This window comes from Sesamum indicum, linkage group LG1, assembly GCF_000512975.1.
Source record: "Sesamum indicum cultivar Zhongzhi No. 13 linkage group LG1, S_indicum_v1.0, whole genome shotgun sequence".
Classification (NCBI taxonomy): Eukaryota; Viridiplantae; Streptophyta; class Magnoliopsida; order Lamiales; family Pedaliaceae; genus Sesamum; species Sesamum indicum.
Genome location: NC_026145.1, coordinates 2,394,156 through 2,405,955, shown reverse-complemented (window position 1 = coordinate 2,405,955; position 11,800 = coordinate 2,394,156). Strand labels below are relative to the sequence as shown.

Sequence of the window (11,800 nt, the reverse complement as noted above, 5' to 3'; positions counted from 1 at the left end):
AACCCAATATAGCTAGGCCTCATTGAGAAAATTGGATTGTCCACGTGAAATGCTTCAAACATGTGGTTGTCGGTGAGATAAAATATAATTATTGGCTTATGTAATAAAGACTACCATACCCAAGAAATCCTATCTCTGAAATATTTGAGCTCGGGATTCGAACTCTTTAAAAGCATTAGAGCTCTAACGATGAGCCCCCAAAATTACAAGACACCACCGCCATCACATAACAAAATTTATTTTTGTTTGATGTATATATTCTTATTATTTAATTGCCACAATTTAGCCGTGATAATTAATACTATTCACTCTGATTAAATAAATTGATGTTAAAATTTAAATCTTTAACCATGGTGGATATAGCCGTGGTCCTTGCATGTCTTTTTTTTTTTAGTTTTTATTTTATAAATCCTTTGTAGAAAAATATAAATTGCATTTTTAAAATTTCATAAAGAATTTTGGTAAAAATATATATAAAAAATATAAAAAGCCCAACACTCAACAACCCAAAGAAATGCATATAGAAAATATCCATTAATTATTTTAATCTTTATAATTTTGCCTTAACACCAAAGCGCTTTTTCCCCCTTTTTTTACTTTGTCTACTTTTTCCTTTTAGTTTCCCCCTTTTTCAGTCACCCAACGGTTCGACTACTCCACATAGCTCTAATTCCCCCTTTCTCGTTGTTCTGTGAATTTGTGAAAATCTTCAACGTATTTTCATCATTGGGTGATTTGTGAGGGATATTTTGGAGCCATGGACCAAAGACATCGATTTTGATTAAGGTATACCCTTAATGCATTTCCTGTTGAGAAAAAAGGTATAACATACGAATCAGGTGCCAAACTTATCTGAGATGTACTTATTTTTGTTAATTCTTTTTTGATAGTTTGTTTATTGTGAAATTGGTTATTCAGTGTTGGAATTCGTTGTTTTTGTTCTACAATAATTGACTTTTTGTTCTGTAAGTATTTTTTCTTTTTTCTTTTTGTGTGAATGTTCATCATTGAGGGTATAAGACAATATCCTTGATTCTTGTTTATTCAAACACATGATGTTGAAATCAAAGTGATTAATGTCCCCTTTCAGTTACCTAGATATTCTTGTAATTCTGATGTTGAAGAAGTGCTTTAACCCTTATATCCAAACTGAAAGACATGGTGAACTACTGTTGAGAGTGGTTATCTGTGAAGCAAAACTGTCCTAATCTCGTTTTCATTTGTGTGTAGACAAGTGGGATTCTATCAATCTATAATTTGTGGATAGGAACAGGAAGACGAATTGTCATCAGGTTTGTTTGTGAGTGTGATGTAAGCTTTGTAACCTCATGTCCAATTTGCTGCCACCTTGACATGTCTAGCTGCTTGTGGATATAGACATTGCATTTGCCAGCAACTTCGTGAAGTGTTGTCACATGTATGTAGATTCCCAACCTTCATTCTTCATGCATCACAACTTGTCATAAACTTCAGCATAACAATTCCAGAAACTGTTTCAGCAGTTCCTTGATTCTTTACTACAGCTTCAGAAATTATATTCAGTCACAACAGCACTAACACCCTTGTATTACCTGACTGCATCGGCATTTAAACATTAATAATTTCCACATGCTTGGCTGCTCTGTTGACTGATAATCAATCCTCGTTCAAACCTCTTTCCCGCTGTTGCATTATCAAACAGAGCAATTCCCATATTCCAAGCGAAATCTGAACCTGAGGCTGTTGCAGCCCCCTTAAAATTCATCTAAGCTGTTGTCCAGTGGCTTATGAAACCCCCTCTTATATGCACCACACTCGTCTTATCTTGGCATAAGTAAAGTCAGAACCTGAATTCATAGTGCCCATTGCTACATGAGCATTGGCGCAGCTGTATACAAGATCCCTGCACATGTCAAATGTGAACAGATAAAAGCAATAACAGTTCATAGAGAAAGATAATATCAGTTAGCTGAGAGTTATATGCGCTTCCCTGCTTGAATATAACCTGTGACTGCACACTATTACCCACCAATTCCACTGATGATCGGATTCGTTGCTGCCTACTATTCTGCTCCCTTGTTTGATGCTGCATCTTCTAAGAACAATTACTACCGGTAACTGCTGCTAATTAACGCGGCAAAAAAAATAAATGCTGCTGCTATCCACATTCATAATAACAGTATCTGTGCTCAGTACTTCACAATGCATGCAAATCTGGATAGCAAATGTATATATGAGGTATACTTATTGCCACATGTATATATTCAGGAGTCATAGAGTAATTATGAACAATGGCATAGTGATGCTATACTTACATAATAACCATAGCAGATTGAATCATAAACAATGCACTCATCAACCTTCACATACTATCAGTGTGACAAAGCACCAGATGAATGTTAATACTTGTCACAACTCAAAGTGTTGTTATATTAAGAGAGGAAGAATCGAGTGGCTAAGTCATTATTATTTACAAAATAGAATAGGGCAATCACATTTAAATGATCCTAACCTTTAATTACTATACAGAGGCAAAAAAAACTTCTCTGTTATGCCTCTTGTTGGAGGCAAAAACGCCTTCTTTACAAATGCACAAACGCCTCTGTTGCAGATGGCTTTCAGCCTCTGTACAATGGTTGAAATGCTTCTGTTACAGAGGCAAAAAAACCTGGGTTAATTATTTTTAATTATTAAAAAATAAATAAATTATATAATATATAATATAATTATAACGAGTCGCAAATGTAATATAAAAATATTTTTTTAAAAAGAATTCCACAAGTCGTGGATTGGGTTCACGACTCTTATTTATTTATTTTTAATTTTTGCTTTATTAGATTTTATATAAAATTAATTTTTAACAATACATTGAAGTCATAATATAAAATTGCATTAATTTAAAAAAATACAATTAAGTATAAAATGTAATAGTGTATATTGTTTTAGATAATTGTAAGAAATACAATGAATTATATAATTGCAAATGTAAAAAGTGTCCACTCGTTCCACAATTGCGCCTTTGGCGTTGATGCCGATGTCTTCTTATTTCCTCACCCACATTTTGTATTGGCTCATTTTGCGTCTCATTATCATCACCTCGAGATTAATGTCCAACTGACTTAATGTTACTGCAGAATTAGACTCCATATTATCACGATATGTACTAAACAATGGAAATGAAATTGGTGAAATATTGTATTTTGGTGCATATAATTGATTAATGTCAAGATCAAGGTCAAGATGTACTTCTGACAAATTCACATACTTAATGTTATAACAAATGTCGAGCACCCTTTCGCTTCCTAAATATGAGTCCCAATGAAACATTTATAGACATAAAAATCGTCTTAAAATTGCAATTCTATTGAAATCACCCAAATTTTATTTGAGAATTTTATATATATGCACGTACATCAATGTTAGTTGAATGATGATGATGTGTTTTATTTAATTACTAGTGTAATTCCCGTGCTATGCACGAACTAAGATATTAAGTAAATGCTGAATGAAAAATAAAAACTAAATGCACATACATTTATATGTTTTATTTGTATGAACATAAATATTTAGTTCATTTAAGGAATAATTAAATATATATTCTTAAAATAATTGAATATGTGTTAATCGATTAGATATTTAAGATGCAAAATAAGTTTCTTAATAACAAATTACCAAGCAATAAATTATCTTAACATTACAACAATTGAGAACAATCAAAATCTATGACATATAAGAAATAACATTTAGTTTTACTAAAATTCAGAAAACAATAATAAGAACAAATACATAAATTATAAAACGATAAAGCTCCAAAGAAGTGTGATTCTTTTATTTTATTATAAAAAAATAAAATAAAATTTTGAAGTAACTCAATTTAAAGAAAAAATTAATATAATTTTTGAAAATAATTGATTTGAACTAAATACAAAATATGTTTCAAGATACAATCGAAAATCTTCTTCTTTTCTAGAAAAAGATCATCTAAACAAAAAATAAAAATGAAAAATCATACATTCATATATCAAGTATGGAAATCTTTTTGTATTGTAATATAAACAAAACTTATAAAGCTCAGAATATATTTTATTTTAAAACTTTTGACGGAGCAATATTCATAAAATTATTCCATCAAGGAAAAGAAATATTTCCATGAAAGAAAATGGCAAAATTACTTTTGGATTCTGACAGAAATCAAATTAATTTTTTTTTTAAAGATTGCAGCTCAATTTTAAACAAAGCAGTGTCATTCGATTTTACAACTCGGATAATAATGAAAGATTAATTAAAAAGAAATTTTAATTAGATAAACTAATTAAGAAAAAAAGAACCCATCAATTTGCATGATATAAAAAACTTAATGTATCAATATTAGTGAATCAATAAAAAGAATGGAAAAAATATGTTAATGAAATATATAAAAAGTAAAAAAGAATGATTAAAATTAAAAAATTATTACAAGAAATATTCCAAGAGAAAAATATAAATATATGCATATATGTAGCTTTTATAAAAAAAAAAAAATAACGGATATCGCTGTGAAGAGAAAACGTACCAGTTGTGAAACACACTTCTATTAGTTGTTTTAGTTAAAGTTGCTTGCATTTAAAAGAAGGCGCCCGCTTCTATGAGTAAAAGTGACGTCTTTGTAATTAGCAGAAAGCGTGTCAGTTTTGTTAGTTAGGAAATGAAGTCGTTGATATATATTTGGACGTTTTCTTCCTCCTGATGAACATAGAAGATCAGTGAAGCACTGATTGTTCTTCACCCCAACAAATTCCTTCTATTATCAATGAAATATCATTCTTCTACATTTATCGCTTTCGTTGCAAATTTTACATCTGAGTACACCAATAAGAATTTTAAATAAATAAAATAAAGATATTATATAAAAATCAAATGTGAATTGAAAAAATACACGATAAATTTCAACATGTCATCGTTCGCTAGCTGCATATATAAGTAAATAACAAATACGTACATTTCTATTACAAAGGAATAACAAATTAAACAAAAATAAATAACAGCTTGAAAAAAGAATCGATAAATCGCAACATACGACGACTGATAAAAAAAGGAGAAAAATGCAAACAACTCCCTTGTGAAAAAAAAAAATAGCGATTTACCTCCCTATATTTTTTAAAATACAACAATTTACTCCCCTATGATTTTTAAAATGAAGCAATTTACCCTCCTGTATAAGGAGGTAAATTGCTTCAATTTAAAAAGTATAGGGAGTAAATTGCTATATTTTTTTATAGGGGAGTAATGTGTTCATTTTCAATATCACAGCGGGATGAATTGTTATTCACCCGATTAAAAAATTAATCCATCTTAATTGAAAGAAAAATGAATAATACAAATATTTAAATCTTTTGATTTGATAAATGAAGTCCGTGTAAAATCACATGTTACCTTTCTATTGTGTGATTTTATGTACGAAACGGGTGATTTGTTGAAAATATTTTACTAAGATTGTTGGACGGTTCATTATTAACATTTGCTAATGTGTAGCGATATTTTGATTTCAAGATATGGATTCAGAGATTTGATTTGATTTGTTGAAATTAAAATTCATAATAAATATTCCACTAAATAGAATTTTTATTTTATTAAAATATTCAAAAGTACCAAAGCTGGAAACAAAAAAAAAAAAGGGAAAAATCGAATGATATATAGCAAGAGAGTGATGTAAGTTTGCAATAATGAAAGAGAAATTAAAAAATAAATGGTTAAAATTAAAAATAAATAGCAGCGATAAAATAAATAATATTCTGAATGATAATACATATTCCTCAGATAAATACAAATTGAATCAACTCTGGTCTTGCAGATAGAATTTTGTGGATAATTTAAAATAATTGAGATTTTCTAATCAATGGAATTTTTTCTTAGTAATTAAAAGATTCAAAAACATCAAAAAAAAATTCGGTCAAAATTAAATCAAATTGGTCAAATCTCATTCCGCTACATATACAGATACAAAATAAAATGACCAATAAAATCTAAAATAGAATTTATTGGAGATGCGATTTTAGATAAATACAAAGTAGATATTTTTTTAACAATAAGACTTTTCTTATAATTAAAGTAATAACTATAATCTTGGAAATAAAATGTGGATTAATACATTATAAATATCTAAAATAAATGATGTTTCTAAGTAATTAAATTTTTTCTTAGTAATTAAAAATTTTAAAAACACCAAAAAATAGCATTTAATCAAAATTGAATTGAATTGGTCAAATTTCTTTCTGCTATATATATATAGATGCGGCACACTAAAAAAAATGTGCATAATAGATTCAAAATAAAATAGGGGTATTTTTGGATTCTCTTGATTTTTTATGAGGGAGAGAATATCCATATAATAATGTTAATATTTCTGACTAATCCATATGCAATTTGTACAATTAAGCAATAGGTCAGTGGACAATAATGTAAACAAAAAGACAAGCAAAAACTAAAAGAATTGTATAATTAACCCACACATGAATACGCCCCACCTCACCACTCTTTACCTCCTATCAGATGAAGTGTTGGCATGTCCTGAAGGATCAATCTGAACCATCCAAATTTTTAAGGTCATCCGCCAGACCTGAGTATTTCTTTGGGAATTCAAGCATGTTAGGGTCATCCGCTGTTATGGCAGAAAGGCAAATCCGGGCTTACACGAAAGGAATTCTTGTGAAATAACAGCGAATCTTAAGGGGTATTAGGTGAAAAATAGATGTGGGCCAAGTACGAAAAGGTTAAGGTTCTGAAAATTGCACTCACGACGTTAGACAATGGACGGATCACAAAAGCCATATCAAGAGAAAAACTGAAGCCATTACAGCAGTCTGAAACAATATCACAAAACTGGGAACACAATAAAGATGGAAACAATCTGTACATGTCAACATGCATTGGAGTAATCTGCTTACTGTTTAGTCTATAGATTCATGACACAATGAAATAAGCATTATACCACAGATTCTAAGCATGGGGTGATCACATTTGACTCTTAAAGTTGTCCATCTCAGCTTACACTGTCACTTTGGTCCGGCAAATTTACTCATCATTTTTGCAATAATAGGAGCCACCTTTGGATTCGATTGATGCTTGGCCAGGTTAGCAGGGTTCTTCATAACTGCAAAACAAAACCAGCAAATCAGAGATAGGAGCCAGCCAATGTAGCACCTAGTCTCGCACCGCACAATATACTTCAAGTGAGAAAAGTAGCATCATTCTCCTCAAAGCCATCGGCAGGTTGATCTTAAAAGGCAAGGCACAATCTTTCATCCGATGCACTATGCAAGTAAATGATTCATTAACAACATCCAATAATTGAAATGTTGTATAACAAAAATAGGATTCATTTCAACAATGAGCTCAAAGCAAGTGCTAATTTCACTTGCGCATGGTACATCAACTTCGTCAAGGGAGTTAGAAGAGGAAGACAAACAAGCATCAGTACAAGACAAGTCCTCTAGGCCTGAAGAAGAAACTAGAAAACCTTTGCACACAGTTAATTTATCTTGTCTGTTAAACTGTACATTGGTAGGACAAAAACTGCAAGAAGGGACACAATTCTTCAGCTATGAATCATTTCTAATCTGACAAGCTTATTGGTATTACGGGCTAGTAGGCTCGATTAACATTTTTCACATCCTATTTGCAAAAATATATGCGCTTCCACAATAGTATCATGTATTCAGCAGCATTTTGGTTATTAAGAGGGCCATCTACGTTACTTCTATGTGAAAGCTACTGGAATTGACAACAAACCCACACTGCTTTTAATCTAGAAACATTAGGTCAGATTGAAAAGAATGAAGACAATCAGACCATTATCGCAGGAGATAGAGGTTTATTTATTAATCTTCCGACTTCACTTTCCCCCTAACTTTCTGTAATTCTAATAGGGGTCAGTAATTTCATATACTTCAACCACAAACCTAGAAAGAAAAAATACATTAGTATGAGTAAACTCACCCAACACAGATGAGTACAAGGACAACTAAATAACTACATCATTAAATCTTTGTCGACATGCCACATCATTCTCGAAATTTTACTTTATTTATTGTTTTGAAAAATGTAGAACCGGCAAAAGCAAAAAAACAGGTACAACATAATCAAAGCAGGAAACATGTAAACCAAAACTTCCTGGCTCTGTAGCAAACCAAAAGTAATCTCTACCAGTAACAAAGAGAATTCATATAAATGCACATTCTTGAACAAAATGCAACATATGTTAGCGAACAAGAAGACACATACCATCTTGGAGTGCAGCCATGACTTCAGGGTCCTTGAATGCTGCCATCAGCTCAGGATCCTGCATCAATCATATTAAGCAAATAGTCGAGTGTGATTTTGGAAAAACAAGATAATTATGACCTGCTCTACTGAATAAAGCACACAAGACATTAAGGTTTTTTAAACAGCCACAACAACTCCGCCGCAAAATGGAAATTCTGTACTTTATCAGAATTAGAAATAGAAGAAGTTCTCACATTGAGTATTTTGCTGTAGTCAACATTCCCGGGCATACCACCAGGCATGCTCCCAGGAAATCCTCCAGGCATACCTCCAGGAAAGCCTCCAGGCATACCACCGGGGAATCCGCCAGGCATACCACCGGGGAATCCGCCAGGCATACCACCGGGGAATCCGCCAGGCATGCCTCCTGGTCTTCTACTTGAAGATGACTCCTCTTGCTTCTTGGCCTTTTCATACGCAGCCTTAGAAAATCAAAGGAAAAATTAGAACATGTGTAGACAACCAAAAACCAATTGGATGATACAGAAAGATGGTTTACCTGAGCTTCAGCTTTACGACGTTGTCGCTCACGCTCAATCTTCCTGTCTTCTCTCTCTTTCCGCAGCCTGTCATATTTCCTGCGATGTTCCTCGATCTTATGCGCATTGGGTTCGACCTATAAACAAGAATGAAAAAGGAAAGGATCATGATCATATTTCCAAAATTTCACCTTTCCAAACTAATTATGAGCAATATTCTGTAGCAGCACCTCTCGATCTAATTGTGTTGCCACACATACTGACACACTAAAATTTATGAGAAAATGCAGCAATATGAGCATGATGACATAGATAATTAAAGACCAACCTTCTTAAGTACAGCATTGATTTCCTCATCATAGTCCAGCTTTGAGGCCACGTGGAGATCCTTAGCAGCCTCTTCCCATTGCCCAAGCATTGCTCGTGCTATACCACGTGATTTGTATCCTTTGGCAGAATCTGGATTGATCTGGATAAAAATTTATTATATATGTCAATTCAGTCGTCCAAAAATGTCATGTATCACAGAACCGTACACAACACCAGGACTTGTCACAAGAAGAATCTGAAATTTGAAAAGATTTATGCTGATCATACCAATGCCAACACTACATGCAGCAGCACGAAAAGCCTAACTAACTACATGCTAGATTCTCTTTATTATTATGTCATATAGAAACTGTGCCGCGCATGGCCGCAGCACAACACGAGATTCATTTTTTCCAAAGAAAATAAGATATTACCATGCATGAGCCTGGAGTATTTATTAACATAAAAAGACAATAGACAATGACTCAAGAACAAGCCAATTACAAAAAAGGGTACAACCTCCAGAGCTGCGGTGGCATCCCGAATAGCGGCATTTGGTTTCTTCATTTTGATGTAAACACTAGCTGTAAGTCAACAACCAAATTCACATACAAAATAGTCAGATAAGAAAGCATTAATATAATCACATAAGACGCTTAAGAAGAAATAGGTAATCTACCTCGGGTTGCATACATAATTGCTGATGTAGGGTTCAGGGTAATAGCTTCGGTGAGATGTTCAATCGCTTCTTCTAGCTTACCTGATAAACAGATGCGGAGTTTAATGCATGTCACGAAAAATTAACTTCAGCTGAAATATCTTGCTTTCCCAGATGCAAGTGTGTAAGGTACCTTCAGAAAGTGCTTCCATGGCCTGTATCTTAGCCTCCTGAGACGCATCTCGGTTTTCTTCACTAACCTCGACTGAGGGGTCTCCCATCTATAAATTCAATCGCCAAAATCTTACTAAACCACAGAAAAATCAAAGACACTAATCAAACCAATAGGGGAAATGTGGCCTGTTATACCTTCTGTGGAGGATCATTATCAGGCTCCACGACATCACTCTCGTCAAGTTCAACATCAGACTCCACTATCTCGGGCTCTTCTTCTTCATGAGGTGGGTGAGGCTCCTCCTCTATGTCATCCATATCCTCGTCACTCTCTTCCACCACATGGGACTTCTGTAATCCATTATAGACAAAAGAAACTTATGAAATATTTCTCCTAAACCAGAAAAGGAAAAATATGCAATATAAGGGGAATGTATCATTTTTACATGATAGACCTTAAACCCTAATTACCAAACCTGAGGGCTAAGAACCTTACAAGAATTCTACTTCTGCCCAACAAATCCACGTAATTGAAATAACAGAAAAAATCAATGCCTCCTTTGAGGAACCAAATTTTGTTCAAATTTGAGAGCAGAAAAGCATATCAGAACCTTCACAGTCTCACTGAAACCTCCCACCCATCAGCCACCCGCACACGCACACATACACGTAGAAGAAACACGAAAGCAATCATCACTACGTTTTCTCCCCATTAATGATTATCAAAACAGATCGAACAGATTGAAACCAGAAGGAGAAAAAAAAAGGACGAAAAGAATTTAGTCTAAACCTAAGGAAAACAGAACATACCGCTTTGTAATCTCCCCCAGATGACGGAATCTTGCCTCCAAGGCTGAAAATTGATATTAAATAGAAAAACCAAAGACAAAAATACAAATTAAACTCGAGGAATCGTCAAAGAAACACTCAAACACACTACTCAAAGTGGATGCCTACAGACATTATATACGCAGAAACAATGCAATTCAAGAAGTAACACATACAAAGAGTTGCATTCATTTATACCTCTCAATGTAATCACGAAAGAAAGAGAGGGAGGGATCGGAGAGGATGGAAGGGTCGGACTTGCACAGGTCTATAAATTGCTTCAGTTGCTTCACCTTGGCTGCGTCCATTGCAACGAGTAGTCTCTCTTTGCAATTTCTGTAACACTTCTGCTGGGTAGAAATGCGAGAAAATGGTGGGGTTCGAAAAAGCTTATTCGATCCTTGAAAATGAAGAACAGAAGGGAGAAGCAGCGTTGAAGTACTGGACTTGCGATTGACGGGCCTTCTAGTAGCTTCTTCTGTTTGGGTTTTCTGATAACAATCATTTTGGAGGCCTTCGGCCAACTCATTTTCTCCTTCTCGTAGCTTCTCCTATTTGAAAATTGTGGGCTGTGTAATACCATATTAATATTAATTAAAACAAAAGGTAAAAATACACTTTTGCCCTCGTCAATTATTTCTGATGTAATATTTATTCTCTAAATTAATAAATATAACACTTATCCTATTAATTGGACAAAAATATTTCTTACTCTTTGAATAATTATATTATTTTTAATATATATATATTAGTTTTTTGCATATTAAATTATTTTTTTAATAAGGGAAGGATTTGAATTGCAAGTGGAGTATAAATTAATATATATAGTAGAAACACAATAAATATAACACAACCAATAATTAATGTACGGTTTTAAAAGAAATTAACAAATATATATATATATAATTAACCAAAAGTTAAATATTATTTTAAAAAATGAATAAATATAAATATTTTATCATATTTTTTTAAAGAAAATAAAACTATTTAGTTACTCATTTATATCTAAAAAAAATTAATAACTTAATTTTATTACCAAGTTAATAAAATCTTTTTTTAAAATTATTTTGTG

At 32.7% G+C, this 11,800-nt stretch overlaps 1 protein-coding gene across 1 annotated transcript; it reads right to left on the bottom strand.

Moving 5' to 3' along the window:
* LOC105155479 (FAM10 family protein At4g22670) lies at positions 6,772-11,213 on the bottom strand. The gene is made up of 11 exons (XM_011071361.2): positions 10,927-11,213; positions 10,711-10,753; positions 10,096-10,251; positions 9,920-10,007; positions 9,748-9,828; positions 9,588-9,652; positions 9,088-9,228; positions 8,780-8,896; positions 8,475-8,702; positions 8,239-8,296; positions 6,772-7,108 (listed from the first exon to the last, which is right to left on the bottom strand). Exons 1-11 carry the CDS (start codon positions 11,034-11,036, stop codon positions 7,011-7,013), a joined length of 1,185 nt encoding a protein of 394 aa, XP_011069663.1. The 5' UTR covers positions 11,037-11,213; the 3' UTR covers positions 6,772-7,010.